This window comes from Oryzias melastigma, linkage group LG15 (assembly GCF_002922805.2).
Source record: "Oryzias melastigma strain HK-1 linkage group LG15, ASM292280v2, whole genome shotgun sequence".
Lineage (NCBI taxonomy): Eukaryota > Metazoa > Chordata > Actinopteri > Beloniformes > Adrianichthyidae > Oryzias > Oryzias melastigma.
In genome coordinates, this window is record NC_050526.1 from 29,131,261 (window position 1) to 29,148,416 (window position 17,156).

General features: G+C 42.4%; 1 protein-coding gene across 3 annotated transcripts; it reads right to left on the minus strand.

Annotated features, from left to right (window-relative positions):
* Window positions 1-1,845: 1,845 nt before the first annotated feature.
* Window positions 1,846-16,533, minus strand: ret (ret proto-oncogene receptor tyrosine kinase). 3 transcript variants are annotated; one of them, XM_036215414.1, is made up of 15 exons: window positions 16,266-16,533; window positions 9,672-9,908; window positions 9,295-9,582; window positions 8,986-9,224; window positions 8,711-8,906; window positions 8,438-8,637; window positions 6,304-6,799; window positions 6,028-6,138; window positions 4,974-5,090; window positions 4,656-4,900; window positions 4,423-4,570; window positions 4,237-4,344; window positions 3,942-4,156; window positions 3,461-3,730; window positions 1,846-1,973 (listed from the first exon to the last, which is right to left on the minus strand). In XM_036215414.1, exons 1-14 carry the CDS (start codon window positions 16,330-16,332, stop codon window positions 3,488-3,490), a joined length of 2,910 nt encoding a protein of 969 aa, XP_036071307.1. In that variant the 5' UTR covers window positions 16,333-16,533; the 3' UTR covers window positions 1,846-1,973; window positions 3,461-3,487. The 3 variants fall into 3 exon arrangements, with proteins under 3 accessions (XP_036071307.1, XP_036071308.1, XP_036071306.1); XM_036215415.1 differs by lacking the exon at window positions 1,846-1,973 and having other exon boundaries at window positions 3,386-3,531; window positions 3,608-3,730; XM_036215413.1 differs by lacking the exon at window positions 1,846-1,973 and having other exon boundaries at window positions 3,386-3,730.
* Between the last annotated feature and the right edge of the window lie 623 nt (window positions 16,534-17,156).

The following is a 17,156-nucleotide window of genomic DNA, read 5'->3' on the forward strand; positions in this document are numbered from 1 at the left end:
GAGCTTGTTTTCAATCCATGTGGAGGGGAGGGTTCGAGGGAGAGGGGCGTTATTACAGTCCACTAGTGGGGTGTCTTCTTCAGAGAGAGCGTCGTCGTACAGCAGGGCGTCAGCGGGAGTGGACGCTGCCAGGTCCAGGTAATCCTGGGGAGAGCAGATGATGGACAGATTAGGGAGAAGAGTGGAAGTTCTCCAGAACAAACAGGATCCTGCTGGACCCTCTGGTAGGATTCTCTGAAGCAACAAGGTAAAGATGCAAGATCCTGACATGCCGGACTGTCATTAAACACATTTACTCCTCCAGCACTAATTCTATTTACTGAACTGTCCAAGAAGAGGAAAAGTTCATTGTGAGTCTGTGAACGTACAACCACGTCTGCAAAACAGAAACGGAAACAAGAAACCTCATTTCTAGTGTTTTTAACAAGGAAGGAATGAACAACACCAACTTTAAATACAGGAAGTAATTTGATATGAAGGAATATACCATTATTCTGTGAACAATTTTCATTTTTTAGAGAGGAAACTTCATCCTGCAGAACAAACTGTTTTTCCTGAGAGTTTCTGCTCGTCACAAATTCCTGTTCACTGGATGGACTGAAACCACTTCCTGATTTCAAGAACTTTCAATGTTTTTTTAATAATTTTTTAAGTATTTTTCTACAGTAAATGACTCATTCTCAACTCTATATGCATCCATAGTCACTGACGGACAGAATCAGGCTTTCAAAATTTGAAAAGCTCAAAATGTTGTAGGTTAAACCATTGACTGTATGACAGAACTGGACCGAGTGACCCCGCCCCCCTGGCATTCCAAACAGGAAGTACCTGCTGGCTCCTAAAAGCCAAAATCCCATAGACTTCAACAGAGAAATAAACAGCTATTACTCAGTCATTCTATTTGTCAGAATAACCATTCTAACTCTGATACCTGTTCTTAATCATTCTAATTTATTCATTATATTTTTTCTGTTGTTCAAGTTATTAAACTTGTAAACTGACCAATCATATTCCTTAATAAAAGCATCTGGATACTGCTGTTTACTATGTCCAACAATCAAAACGTCTGATTGACAGACTTTTTGTAGCCTGTATCAGGGTGTAGCTTTTCAACAAGCTCACTCCTGATTGGTGAGAGTGGTTGCCATAGAAACGTTGAGTCAAACCAACTCAGACCAATCACTGCTTACTGACGATGTCTGGTTCCTGCATGGCGGCGCCAGTATCATGAAAAAAATGCGACTGAATTGATTGAATTTGTTGGATGACATCACGCTAAGTCCAGTTCTCACATACAGTCAGTGAGTTGAGCAGATTCCTCTCCATACAGGCTCCTTTGGACAGAATGAAGGATTTTGTGTTATGAAAAGAACTAGAAACATATTTGCTCTTAGTCATTTCAGATTTAAAGACTGAAAGTTAATATTTAAAAACATTATTGTTTGTCTTCCATGAGAGTGGATGCATCAACAAACCAGAGTCTGTCCATCTGCAAACTCAGGAGAAAAGTAGAAAAACTTTCAGCTTTCATGTATTCATTTCCAGGGTTCCGCCATGGAAAAAGGTTTTTTAACACCCCCTCCCTCCCCAAATGCTTCCATAAATGTTCAGCTTTATGGGTTTCTGAAGCATACCCGACTCTTCACCATCATCTTTTCCAGTTCCTTGCTGATGTCTGAGAACGTCGGCCTCTTGTCTGATTCTTGTTTCCAGCATCGGAGCATCAGGCTGTACCTACGGGAGGAACATGAAACTCTCAGTCAAAACTGTAACTCGTTTTAACTTGTTTTCTCTGTGCTGATGTCATGGAAGCAAACAAAAAGAGTGGAGCTCACATTTCCTCAGAGCAGTTCTCCGGCCTCTCCATCCTGTAACCAGTCTTCAGGAGGTTAAACAGCCGCTCGGGAGCGATACCCGGGTACGGATTCCCACCAAGCGTCACTATTTCCCACAGCAGCACGCCGAAGGACCAGCTGGAAGAAACCACCGTTTTTTTATTTTTATTTTTCAAAACTATGTAAATATAAAGAATAAAAAACAGCTGGAATAAACCTCTAAACATGAAAAGCCCATAATTGACCCAAAAAACTAAATGTAAATGTGCATAAAGAAGTTTTAAGTCTTCTATTTCTGAGGAGGACAGAAGCAGAAGTGTAATTATGACTCATCACTCTTACTAACTCAAAAACATTTCCTATAAATAAGCACAGGGAGAATAAACACCCTCATAAGTTAAACTGTGACACGTTTAGAGGTCTCTACACAGACAAAATGTCTGTGTGCTGCAGGAAGATTAAGCTGCAGCAGCCAGAAAGTCTGTCCTCACTGCTGTGTCAGGTCTGCAGGGCTGAGGTCTCCACACAATCAAGAAGAACAGCAGAACGTTAAGATAAGATAATCCTTCATTTGCAATGCAAGTTTCAAGTTTGTACTAGAATGCAGCAGCATTGATTTCAAACAGGAAGGTTAAAAAGATCCAGAAAAGTGTTTTAATAAAACTTTACTAAGTCGAATTTAAACTTGTTTTTGTTCATTTTAACAATCACTTTTTTTTTGCTTTAAAACAATTTTATTTTTTTGCAATATTTAAAATATTATTTCCATGAGTTTAGACTTGAGTATATGTTTTAGTTTAAGAACATGCTCTCCTCTCCTTGTTAGGGCTGGGTATCGGTTATGATTTCCAGAAACGATTCAATTTGATTCCGATTTTTTTTTAATTCTTCAATTCCATTCAACTGTACGTTTACGAATTTATACACATTTGTTCAGAAATAAATTAATATTTATTATTATTTAATTTGAATAATTTTATATTAATCTGATACAGTTCACATATTGTAAAATCATACAGTGTTACATAGATTCTCTAAAGGAGAAGTTCTAACAAAAATGTTCAGATCATTATCATTGTTCTGCTTCTCCTGGAGGGCGTTTCAGTTTGGCCACTAGGTGGCGATTGCACTATACAAGTACACCTTATTCAAGGGGAAGACAACAGTATGAGGGGAAAAATCGAAGTTTTAGACCACAAATAGTAACTTTTAAAATTATTTCCTTAAAAGAGTTTGGAAAATAAATGCCTGTAAGTAAATAAATATGTTCAATGTATTTTTTTGGTCCTCCAAGCGTTAGCATTAGTCGTCCTATGGGAAATTCTATTTTACGTTAGCATCAGCTATAGGACTTTGTGTGCTAAATCGATTTATATCTTTTATGAATCGATTATTGATATATTAAGCTTAAATCGATTAATCGGTTTTCTCAACTCAGCCGACTCCTTGTGTTGTTTGTTGAGCTGCAGGAACAAACTTCTTTGAGTACATTTATGAACCAAAAGTTATTCTCCTCACACGTTCACAAGTTATTTTTAGTTAAAAAGTTGTTTTTTTTTTGTAGAAAATGTTAACCTTTTTGTGTTTGTTATGAATAAAGGTTAGAAGTGTAACGTCATACTCACACGTCACTTTGAGTGGTGTAAATGTGATCAAACAAGGACTCTATGGCCATCCACTTCACGGGAATGCGACCCTGATCGATGCACAGACCTGGTTAGAGCTTTTACCATCACACCATCAAACCAAACCCATCCATGGGATTTCCTCACCTTGCTCCTCTTGACGTACGAGTCCTCCTCATAAACATCTCTGGACAGACCAAAGTCAGAGATCTTCATCTTCCGTCCTTCAGCCACCAGGACGTTTCGTGCTGCGAGGTCTCTGTGCACAAGCTGGAAGAGAAGACTCTGAAATGTTAACTTCTTCTATTGAAACATCTCCCTAAACCAAACTGGATCATCTGTCAGCACTTTGTCATGTCAAAATCTATGGAACAGAAATAGGATTTTCTTTGTTTTGGAGCAAAATGTTTTGAACTGGGCTGCAGTTCTTAACTATGAACTCTGACTTTATGCATCAGGAGTTTGTTGTTAGTCGAATTACCTTCATTTCTGCCAGATACTGCATCCCTCTGGAAATCTGCCATGCAAAAGAGATCAGGTCTCCCATGGTGAGGGCCCGGTCATCCGGGTTCTCCAGGTAGCTGGAGTTTCGGTTCGCATCTCTGCCCATGAAGCTCGGGCCAACTTTCCTGCTCTCGCGCAGGAAATTACGAAGAGATCCGTACTTGGCGTACTCGACGATGAGATACAATGGACCTTTTGAGAGAAAAGCAGCCCTCAGGAATGGTGGACGACATCCTGGATGTTCCCTGACAGGCCGTGGCAGAAGGTCTTACCGTCTTGGCTGCACGCACCGTACATCTTTATGACGTGTGGGTGGTTGACCTGCTTCAGCAGAGTGAATTCTGACAGAAGGTCTCTCAGCTCGCTGTGGGAAGCGTTCTCTGTGGAGGAACGTTGGCAATGATCCATCAGCTCTGCTCCTCATACATCATCATCACATGCAGACTCGGCGGTTTTACCTTTAAGCATTTTTACAGCCACAGTGGTGTAGCCGGCCTTCCCTTTCAGCCTAAAGGCTGTTGCCTTTACGACTTTCCCAAACTCTCCTTCCCCTAAAGTCTTGCCAAGCACCAGGTTTTTGCGGGGAAACTCCCACTTTGGATCCTCCTGTTGGAACATTTTCTTACCTTTCACTCATCAATTGATTCAACATGAAGTAGAGAAGAGAGAGAAGTTCCTCAGTGGAACTTACAGGTATTTTGAAAGTGTCGGTCTCGATGGACTCCTGAGAGCCTCGGCGTACGTTGTTAGCAGGGAAGCTGATGGGATAAGATTGAGGCGTGCGGCGGAAAGTCATCTCTGCAGACGCTATCGGGGGTTTGGGCGAGTTCTTGTGGTAGCGGTGGAGGAAGTATGAGGACAGGAGGATGGACACAATGAAGGACAGCAGCAGAGCGGTGGCGATGATGGTCTTACACATGTCGTCACATATCACGTCTGAAAGAGAGCGGGTTGTGAGATTATTCCACCTCGCCCTTTAGTTTGCTGTCTTAGGTTTTCAATCACTCACCCTCGACGTCTTCCTTCTCGCAGAAGCATTTGTCGGTGTAGCAGTAGCAGGTTCCATGGCCGGCCCGAACGCCGTTTCCGCTCAAGCCTCGCTCATGGCCCCCGGTCACAGGTTGGGCTGCAGATGGAAGTCAAGTGTGAAGAAGAGCAGAGTGGTCCTTCATGCTGAAGACCAGGGGTCTGCAGCGTTTAACAGTAAAAGAGCAATTTGGGCTCATGTTCTTTAGCCTTTAAGAAATTTGGATTTGGATTCATGATCTTCTTTTTTTAATAATATTGAATCATGTTTTTTTTATTTTTTTTGGCACGAATAAAACCAAACATATAAATTGAATCTAGCATATCTCAAAATGTGATTTTTCTTTTTTTTATGTTTGACAGTAGCTGAAATAACTTATTTTCAAAATAAAAGATGTTTTGTGCCAAACAGGATCATCTCAGTGCAGCTCTGGGCAGCTAGTAACCAATGTTGTGCAACATAAGATAATATGTGCTTTTAACTCATGAAAGATCAAACTTTTTACCAAAGTTTTGCTTTGCATATAAAATCTGAGCATTTTGGAGGCATTGAGCAAACAAGATGTCTTCAGGTCTACAGGGATGTAAAAACCTACATAGTTTATCATCTATGTAGACCTCAGCCAACAATTTATAAATTGAACTAATCTAAATTCAATAAAGTAAGTTCAATAACTAAGTAATACTTAATTTAAAAATACAATTTTATTTTTTTATTTATCTTTTGGTCTTTTTCCACTTTTTGTCCTCAGCAGTCTTACACTGCTGGGTTTAGTTATTTTAGTTTGTTGTTGGACCTTGGTAGTCTTAGTTTGCGGGCTTTGTTTATTTGTTTTCTTTAGATTGTTTTGGTTAGGGAGCCATTATCAGGAGCTGCTGATTCAGGCGGTCAACATGGCTGGGTCAGTAGTCTCCATGACTTATTTTATTTTTGGCCTCCACCGTGGAGAGATAAAAGAGGCACATGTGGCTCTGGAGCCACAGGTTGCAGACCCCTGCTGTACGTAGACTGTGTGTGTTATGATAGTGTTACATACTGGTGCAATCTTGGGGGCAAATGGACACGTCTTTGCTCTCCACTGCATCGCAGAAGCTGTCTGGACAAGTCCGCAGATCCGGAGAGCAGGTGGAGTAATGGTCAGATATTCCTTAAAAATGAACACAAAAAAGATAAGCGACAAAAACATCTTCACTTATGAGCCCAAACTGAAAGCACATTTCCACTGATGAGATGGATCCACATGCAGGATGTGAGACTTCATTTTACCAGGTTTGAACACAAACAGCCTTGATTTGTTAATGAAGTTCTGCACCTTTCCCGGCACCTTGCCTCCACTGGCATCTCCCTGTTGTTGCTCCGAGGCCTCTGAAAGACTCACAGTCCCTGCGCTGTCTCTTTTCAGCGCAGGAAAGGAGCTGTTGGTTGTCCTGGCCCTCCTTTTCCGCTGAATACAAGAAACAATGGAAGAAGAACTTTAAAAAAAAAAAAAAAACAGATGCAGATGTGTTTGAACAACCCGCCTCACCTTCTCCTTCCAGCAGAACTTGTATCTGGGTGCTGGTCTCCAGCTCTTTGAATTCTTCCTGAGCCATAACAACATAGTGCAGCTCCTGACACTCAGGCCTGTGCAGAGGCTCAGAGTCGTTCACGTACAGCAGCCCCCACATCCCATCCGGCGCCTGCGTGATGCTGATGGCGGCGTAGCAGGACAGCGAGGATGTGGACGTGTTCTTATCCAGAACCTCCAGCCAGTACGTGACTCTGAAGCCGCTGAACTCCAGGCAGTTTTCCACACAGATCCTGCCAACCTGCAGTAGGAAAACCTCCATCAATCCATTACATTTCTCTTCTTTTTTTCTGACTGCAGGTCAATCTGGGGGAAATAAACTGAAACAAATGATCCCTGCTTGGAGGCACTCCTTAGATACATGAGGAACAGTGCCACCTTCTGTTCATTTGGAGCACTAACAGAAAATGAGGTGCAGGGATGAATGGGCTCAGGGAATGACCTGAAGCTAGTCATTCCTGGTCCTTGAGTTCTACCACCCTGACTGTTTTCAAGATCTCCAAACACTGCTGGTTGTTGATTAGCTCAATCAGATGTCTCCACATTCTGATTGAAGGAACATACCTGATCCAGGTAGTCGACAGGCAGGGTGGTAGATCTTGAGGACCAGGAATGAGCAGCCCTTACCTAGACCTGGAACTAATGCTTTTCATCAGCATCAGAGGCTGAACCAATGCAGGATAACTGGTGGTGAGCTCATCAGGGTCATTACACTCATACTTTGGCAAAGCTTGAGGAGTAATTCCATCTTTAGATATTTTACACAGTGAGTCACTGTTGGCACATTTAAGTTCCTCTGTCTCTTTATCTCCTTCATAAAGAGCACTCAAGAGAAGTCAGATAAGAGACCAATTCTGGTTTACTCAAACTTCTAAGGATTTCTTTAGAGCTGAGATGTTTAAATCAGACTGACTGAATCTTTAAGATGACATTCAGACTTTAACAAGAATCTCCTAATTCTGCTTTAGAACAGAAGAACTTAAATCTAGAAGATTAATTTAGCAGCAAAATGTCATTTAAAAACAAGCTCTTCAAAATTCTTTTGATCCTATCAGCAAGTTGTTTGACAGGAATGTTTACGATTCCCTAAATTTACTTTTTTCAATTTTCCATCGAGGTAAAAATCTAAATCAGGCTCCATGGTCATCCTGTTTTTTGGATCAGTATTTAAGCAGAGTGGTCTTAATCCAAACATTTACTTTTAGAATAAATAATGAATAAATGAATGAATGACTGAATGAAATGGTTTATTTCAAGCAATCAGGTCATAATACATGAAATAACATATCACTTAGTGAGCCACAAGTAGATCGCTTGAAAGGGAGTGGAAGGAAGCGAGCTTATATAATCCCCCCCCCGACTCGACCATACCATTTTCTCTACATGAATTATCAATATCCGGTTCAGGACTTAATATCAAATATTAATAGATTCCGAATTTTTTTTCGGTGGCATGTTCAACTCTCCTCGTTGCGGTAGCTGTTGCAGCTCGGTGATTAAATTCGCTTGTGGGCAACTTTAAAAGACTTTAAAAGACTTTAAAAGCCGAAGAGTTGAGGAGAGCTGGAGACACGCGTCTGCTCATCGTGACCCAGGACCGGACAAAAAAAACAAAAAACAAAGATAATAAAGATAAAGAAATTAACATTTTTAGCACAGGGAAACATTTCAAGGTCTGAAACTAGAAGCAGTTTTCCTGGATTATTTGCGTTTAGTTGATCAGTTCTAGAAGAACCTGGAATTTTCTTAGACTTCATTTATATTGATCTGCAGACGAGCAGAGAAAACACAGAAAGGATCTAAAGTTCTGAGTTATGTGTTGTCTGTCTGGCTTCTTAAAACTCCTCTATGGTGAACTTTTAAGAGCAGATCTCCACACCTGCGTGTAAACAGAAGCTTTGCGTGACACCGTGAACTCCTGAGTCGTGTTGGCGAAGTTGATTTGGACCGGTAATATGGTGACGTTGAAGTGCAGCAGAACTGTTCCCTCCAGACCTGGATAGGTGGTGTCGTTGACAAGGTAGTCTATATAGACGCTCCGGTTCTCTGTAACATGCAGGTTCCTCTTCAGAACCAGATCTGAAATGACAAGAACAAGAATTTTGTGCATAGAAAAGACACATCTTTATCATTTGCTTTTGCGTTTACTCACGATATTCGTGGACGGACTCTCGAATGCCAGCAGGAGTGGTTTTTCTTTCACTGAAGGAGCTTTTTATGTCAAAAGTTTCCTTTATCCAGGGGTCATTGCTCAGCAGAGTCTCTACATACCGGTTGTGACTCTTGTCTTTGGGAAAGATGGTGGTTAAATCCCTGTCAAAGACCCGTAAAGAGCCAAAAGTTCCCCCCTGGAAAAGAAAAGGAACACTGATGTGAACTGAAATGAATTCAGATGATCTTGTCACGCTCTTTCCTAGCAGAACTCACCTTGGTACGGTTGAAGCTGATGACCACATCTGCCGTGTCGGTTCCGTTCAGGTATGGAGCGTTGTCATCCTCATCGTCCACAAAAACATCCAGGGGTGTCTCCAGCTTGGTGATGAGGGTTTCTGTCCGGACCGTGCAGACCATCACCAGTCTGTAGAGCTCGCTCTCCTCGCGGTCCAGCGGGGCGGTCACCAACAGCTCCGTGGAGTTCTCGCTGACAGCAAACGGCGCTGGAGAGTCTGCAACAGCTGCGTGTGACCATCTGCTCTTCTAAATGGAGCTGAATGATCCATTTCACCATATTCTTACCTGATTCCACACTGTAGGAGACGGTGAGGTTTGGACACACGCCGATCCTCGTGAGCCGGCGGAACTGACGTAGAGCTCCAGGGAAGCGGTTCTCCATGATGTGAGGGTTGGAGGTGTGCGGGAAGCAGAGCTCCTTCAGGTCTGTCTGAGCACAGGGAGGCATGGTGGCGTTGACAAAGTCCAGGGTGATGAGGGCTTTTCTTTTGGCCAAACACTGGGACCCCTTGATGAAGCTGTTAGAAGCCAAAACTTGGAGGGACAACCGCTTCACCGGCCATGAAGTTTGATCTGACGGGATCCAGAAAAGAGAACAGGTGACCTCAGACAGAGATCCTCTAGCGTTTCAGGATTCTTAAAGGGACTGAGACTGCACTCACATTGTGAGCTGAAGTCCGCCTGCTCCAGAGTTTTGTTCAAGTAAAGAACTCCAGTACTGACGTCCATGTGGAACCAGGAGGCATAGTATGGTCGTCTGTTCCAGCACAAGAAGAAATGTGGCCTCTCGGTGGCGCTGTCCAGCATGGCGTGCACCTGAAGGACCGGCGTCCCCGCTAGCTGGCCCACATAAACCGTCTCAATGTATTCTTTCTGAGGGAAGTACAGCGCTGCCGCTCCTGCAGAGACGCAGCGGAAACACTGCTTTGTTATAGCAGAAAGGGAAGCATGATATCCCCCTGATGTCTGTGTTTGTACACCTGTATCATCACAGGGATGAATAACAGCTGATATCAGTGATCTCATTCTGGATGTTGAGCTGTGGAAACAACATCCGCTGCTGAAACAGATCCACACACTGGAGGAGGCAGATGTGTTTTCTGTGTTCGTCTTGTTGGCAGATATTGAAAGGATAGTTCAAATGACACTTAATGCGGATGTTTTAATGAATTTCCTGATGTGGTCAATAACGTGGTTTCCCAGTCTCCTTGAAGTCACCTTCAGATGTTTAATTGAAAAAGCAGGATGCTGTGGAGAGGTGAGTCATTAGGGGTGTGAGTGCCTGCGCGGCAGCAATCCATAAAACGTTGGAACGCTGCGTGTTTTACAGGAAAATAGAGATGTGTTCCTGCTGTAATTATATCCTTGTTATGCTCCTCTTCAGCGACGGTAGGCGACCATTTAGGGAACGCACTAATGTCATTAGCAGACAGCAAAACGAGATTTTCTCCGTCTGTTGGTGGAGTTGAGGCTCGGCTCTGGTTGCAGGCATTGATTTAATTTTGCTTGGCTTGGATGACAGGAGGCCGAGCTGATGGATAAAATGTGGGCGTCCTTCCTGAAGGATGGAGATGTACTCAGTGAAAATGCAGACCTTTTTATTAAAAGTGTTCCAGGGAAAAAGGCAAGCGAACCAGCTGCAGGAATCAGCTCAGATCATCTACGAGGATTAATATTCTAAATCAGCTCACCTTAAAAAAGTTTTGTCAGTTTTTTTAAATTTACATGAGATGGGATAGTTACATAACAACTCTCAATTGTTAGAAGAAAGGAGTCTAATGTAGTTGTGGAAGAAAACGATTTTCCTTCAAATTAGTTTCATAAATAACTGAAAGGAAAGGAAGGAAGTTGTAAACTGATGGTTGTAAACCATCAGCCTGTTAATGGCCTGTTTGTTTCAGACTGATTTACATGAACGCAGTCTGGGAGGTTTTTATAGCCACTAGAGGGAGCTATTCTCACACTAACACGTGCTGACACAGCCAGAAATGTCCTAATTGAACCAAACAATAAAGGAAAAAGCTCCAAAGCTCAGTCCTGCCTGTCGGACACAAAAGAGTCACTCTCACACTTTAATAATATGTCCATCTTTAAGGAGCTTCCAGTTTGCTTTTAGTTGGGCAAATAAAACCCAAAGTCATGAATCAGCAGATGACAGCAGGTCCACAGACAAACCCAGAGGGTGTTAACTCAGAGCTCATTTGAAAGAGGGTTCTGGCTTTACGCCACAGTCCCTTAGACTTCCTGCAACAGGAATTCTTTATATCATTCAAAATTCAATTTCTCTGCTGGACAGAAGCCAACAGAAAGCAAGCAGTTCCTATCAAAACTAATTAATTGGATGGGTGGATGGAGCCCACCCCGACGCCATGTTGAGGACTTTTCTCGTTCCTGCTCCTTAAAGATGCACCACTGAGACACAAACGGGCTGATCCTTCAAAGATGGGGGGGGTTGTTTGTGGTTGTCCAGGGGGCGGGGCTTTCAGAAGATGGGGCTCATTTGAAGAAAGAGCTCAGATAACGCAGCCTCTCTTCAATCTAAGTGTGCAAACATCATACATGTGTTTTACAGCCTTCATCCACCCATAAACTGAGGCTCGGCGTCTGAATGTGGCGTCATCTCCACAGATTAACAAGGTTACAAACAAAGATGCTGTTTGTTTCAGTCGCTGTTTCCAGGAGGTATCAGGTACAGCTGGGTGGAGACAGAGACGCTCCACCTAAATCCCTGCATCATTTTAAATTCTCCAGAACAAAGATCCTCACATGACCACGTCTCAGTTGACTTCCAGAGTGTCTGGGACCGGTCAGAGCCGATAGGGCGGAACGCCCTCGCCATCGTCCCAGACAAAGACAGGAACTCGATTACCTCAAGCGTGCTTCAGATGAAAGATTTACCAGCTATGAGCTCATGCACTGGAATAATCCACAGACTGACTGAGGCAAAAAAACAGAACATGGTCATCTTTGATTGAAAAAAGTCTCAGAAATCTTGTTGGAGGAGCAGAGCCCCGCTTCTCCTCCCTCAAGGTCAGCATGTGCCCTTTCTGTTCCTGCTAATAACCTCATTGAAGAGGCCGCGTATCTGGCAGCAGGCTAATCAATAAGTGTACTAATCAACAGTGATGTTGATTGTTTTGCACTGATGAGACGGACACGGGTTAACGCTGACGGCTGCATGCAGCGGTCTTGTGCCATCTGCTTTTTGAAGCTTCAGAACGAGCATTTCTTCTGTGTAGTTTTTTCAATTTCACAGCCGGTTCCACAGTTTATCTCCATTTTCAAATTATTTCTGATCTATTACCAAACAACTGCAGGAAGGGATATTAAGGAGCAGATGTTTCATGGAGATAAAAACACAGCAAACCTCCTTCACTTCCAAAGGTCTAGCCGTTATGAGAATGATTTTCTTCATAGATTCAATTAACTAAAAAGCTGCACATTTGACTGTAAGTCCACCTTAAAAGGTGTTATTGATCAGAATGTTTGGAAAGCTCTGTTTCCTGTTTCCTTGCTTCATCCTATCGCAAAGGATTTCAGAACCTGGATTTAATAAAATCAAGCCTGCAACGATTTTAATCTCCAAACATGGAGGTCTAATAACAGGACGGTCATTTCCTGTCATGATGACACGCTCATCCAACTCTTCATCAGCATAATAAGATATACGATCCTGGTTTGGAGGATGCAGTTAGGCGCCAGGTAGATTACTCAGTTTACAGCAATGCATACCATAACATAATGATCAATTACCCTGTCGTGTAATCCAATTAGCCCTGAGAGAATACAAGAGCTGAGACGAAATGATCCATGTTCATCGCTCATCGAGAAACATTTCCCAGAGGAAACAACCACAGGTTGAGGATTCTTCTTGGAGGGTGAAGAATGGTACAATAGACCATCATTGATCCAACCTGATGCTACAATCACAAGATTTCCTCTTAAAAAGCTGGATGAAGCATTCAGAACTCCATAGACGTAAGCTAAATATTTATGAGCAATGATCAACCTTCTGGAAGCAGATGTGCAGACGGCTGGACAGCATGTATGACGCCTCACGGACGCATGTGAACACTGCAGAAGTCCCAGCTGACAGCAGCCAGTGAGTCATTAGAGGGGACAAATGAAAATGTTGACGTATTCACAACTTATTGAAGGTCCTCCACAGCTGTCATGGAGTCATCAAACTCATGCAGTTCCATGCAACTTAAAGCATAACCAAACCCTAAATCAACTTTTTTTTTCTGTTGAACTCTATAAATGGGGCTTAAAACTGCTGTCTGTTGGTCATTGCCAAATTTTTGATAAATTAAAATAAACATTTTTAATTCTTAGGAAATATTGTCAATATTGTCTGTGTTGAATTGAAGTATTACAGTTTAATTTTGTGATTGGTCAAACCATGTAAGTTTCAGAAGTCTCAGGTCATGATCTGCTGCTCCAGTAATAATAACAGTCCTGTTCCCCAAGCCCCACCCCTCTGACTGGATTGTCACATTTCAGCTATGGGTGGAATCAACCTCCAACTTCCCTGTTTGGTCACCCTATAAAGCAGCCAAGTTGCTGTCATTGGCTGGGATCAGTCTTCTAGAAGGTGCATGTTCTAAGGCTGTGGTGTCCAAATCCAGGCCTCGAGGGCTGGTGTCCTTCGTGTATTCCTTATTGGCTAAACACACCGGATCCATGTAATCAGCAGCAGATAAAGCTAGAGTTTTGGAAAACCAGCAGGAGCCTGGAATTGGACACCCTGTTCTAAGGGTTGCACAGGTCCAGCAGGTATCTCACAGAAATTTGAGGCCTCATTTAACTCTGATGGGCTGCTACAGAAACATACACTGAGGTAGCAGGCCTGCAGTCACAAAGACAAATGGAAAATGAAGACAAAATGTAGAAGCAAAACCGTTCTGACTGCAGAAATGTGCAGTTTTCCCAGGTGAAATTCACCCCTCCAACAATCATTTATCCGTTATGAGTGAGCTGAGCTGGCTCTTTGATCCATTGGCCGTCGTAAGTGATGGTCAGGCTCGGTAAACACGCCTTGGAAACTGGAAAATAACTTGTCAAAACCCATGTGAGACAAGGGGGCTAAATGCCCTGAGGGAGAAATTTCAATCAATGTCTCCTTGTGCTTTCACCGCAGCAAATTAGATTGTTCCCGTGCATGGGAGGGAAGTGTGACCCTGAACTGACTGCAGGATCAGACGCAGAGCCCTGATAGGTACGGGCAGCATCCCCTGCGATGGAAACAGCAGCGGAAGCAAAAGCCAAGAGTTTACGCTTTCTCATCCAGGAGTGCAGGCAGAGGGCGGAGTCGAACAGGAAACTGTTTCGACAGAGACGCTCACCTTTTGCATCAAAAGATGCAAAAACTTTGTGAAATATAAAAAACTCAAACCAAAATCTATAGTTGTGATGGCATATTCACTGTTGTTTATTAAAGAAGCTCATGGGGGAAGTAATCCTGCAAAATCAGAACGACATATAAATGTTTTTTTTACCAAATATCTTTTTTTTCAGCTCCAACAGCATCTTTGACACATCCACTGTTTGTTTGCAATAATGACTGTTAGATTTTTCAACGGTGCTGGACAACTGAGAAAGATTGATATTACATCTATCAGACAAAAGCTTTCCCAAATGTAATAAGGAGCTAAATCAAATAGCAGCAAGTGTCAAAGGAGAGTTATTGGTCTGGTTCTCCTCAAAACAAGAAAAGTGCTGATGAAAGGGATGGTGGTGAAGTGAGGAGGAGGAGGAGGAGGAGGAGGAGGAGGAGGAGATGCTCTGGGCTGAGGAGGAGTGTTAGCACTTTGTTTCAGTTGCTCAGGTCAGAGGTCAGCATTGGGTCAAAGATACAGTAACAAGGTCAGAGAGGAGGACAAACGGATCAATGCTTTAATGTGAAAACATCTGCGCTCCTCTTACGGAAGAACTGCACATCAATCTGTTAACAGATTTAGTTATTTCTACCAGAAAAATGTTCTCCTAACACTGTTTCAAACAGAATATTGAAGCTAAACTCAAAATCCAAAGAAATAAAAGTCTGTTTTAATAAATAACAGCAAAAAAATAAAATAAAATAAAATCAGCATTTTATGGACAAAAACTTAATTTAATCTGCAGGTTTTGTCCTGATGTCTGATTTTAACATGTAGAAGCTTCTAATTTATCCTTTCAACCATATTTTATTATATTTTTTCATTAAAAAAACAGTGGTAGTAGAGTCAAGAAACTCATAGAAAGTAATTTAAGTTCAGATGAACCATCTTTGTTGAGCCACATTGATGCAGGATGAAATCAAAGTTAACATGCGTCCTGCAGCCAGAGGATATTTTCCTCCAGAAAACAAACAGCCAGTGTTTGCCCAGAGATAGCAGCAGCTGCTGCACACCTGCCCGCAGCGTCTCCTCTTTTGTTGCTGGGAGCCGGCAGGTGATGGCCGCTGTGCTGGCTGGGTGTAGATTTCAGCACCCCTTTAATTACAACCTTGACTTAGGAAATCCAGCTGGAGAAGCAACAGTGACCTTCAGTCCACCAACAGGCCCTCCACTAACACAACATGCAGAGGAGGAGTTACAAAACAGTCTATTTTTCCTTGAGAAAGATAATAAAAAAACATCATGTATTTTATGAAGAGCATTAAAGTGGTGAACACCCATAAAAGGGTGATTGGAAGTTTAATACGCTCCAGTTCAGGTGAAATGAACCAGCAGATGCTCACTAAAAGGGTATTTATTTATTTATTTATTTTTCTAAAATCTCTGAGATGATTCTGATCTTTAACAAAATAAACGTTTTGTTTTTTTTAAGGTGAGGAATTCCAGTCAGTCCTGAGCTCTGACAGACACTTTAAATTTAGACAGTGTTGGTACAGTTGGGCTGTGGGATTGTGAATGGGATTAGGATATTATGGTCTGCTTGACTCCGGTGCCAGAGCGCCGCAGACGGACCGCTTTCTGCGGGGAGTCGGGGGAACATTACGCACCAAAATCACGCAGCCGCTCAAACGCTTATAGTCATTTCTCTTTTTGATTTGAACATGCGCACTTTATTGTGGATCTGCTCACAAATCTGGTTTTAAAATACGTTTTTTCTTCAGAAATTAATGAATTTGTAGAAATTTAATCAAAACTGACTCAAATTAACATCTCAGAAGTTATTAGATTAACGCAACAAAACAAATAGCCTTTCGTTATAATTAATTATATGTTTTTTTAAGGATTTAATATAAAAGTCCATGATCTCCGCCGCCTTACCTCCAAACAGCAGCAGCAGCTGCAGCGCAGCGACGGTTCCCGGACAGAAACCACAGCTTGACCCCATCCCGGAGAACCATAGGGGAAAGTTTTCAACCGCAGACTCGATTCACGCAATTTCCCCCGCTTTCAGCCCGCAACAAATACGACGAGAAAAAGCCAAAATAAAGTTCACTCTCAAAAAGGGAGAAAAAACCCACAAAAAGGCAGAAACCCCGCGTGCGTCCTGCGCGCGCCGCTCCGGTCAGACAGATGAAATCCTCAACGTCCCGTAGAACGCGCTGCAGAGAGAGGAGAGGAGAGGAGAGGAGAGGCTCCTCCAGCGGCGGCTGATGGAGGTGGAGGGGGAGGAGGGGGGTGCTCCAAAGGGGAGGGGGTGCTTCATCCATCAGCAGGTCAGTCATCATCTTCTGAGGAGAAGTCATCAGTTTTCTCGTTTTTACCCAAAAGTTGTAAGAATTGGATTTTTAAAAAGTTGTTTGCATCAGAACAAATATATTCAATATAAATATGATGCATTTTTAATAAATACCAAAGTAAAGTAAGAGTAAGCAATAGTTCAGAAATAAAGATGATTTTAGTTGCATATTTCTCAGTCTGCAGAATGAAATTTCATGATGAATGTTTTTCATTAAAACATGTAAATCAAGGGTGTCAAACTCGATCTCACAACGGGCCAAAATCCAAAACACACCAAACAGGATAAACATTTATTGAACACTCTTAAACTACATTTTAAAATATAAAAATGTAACTTTTTAACATAACTATCAACTAGATATGTAGCATTACCTGCAACAATGCTAGTGTGAATGCTCTAAGGTGAATTTGGCCGCTGAAGATGCTAGTGCTGATAGCTAAAGATGCTGAAATCGATTGCTAAAAACGCTG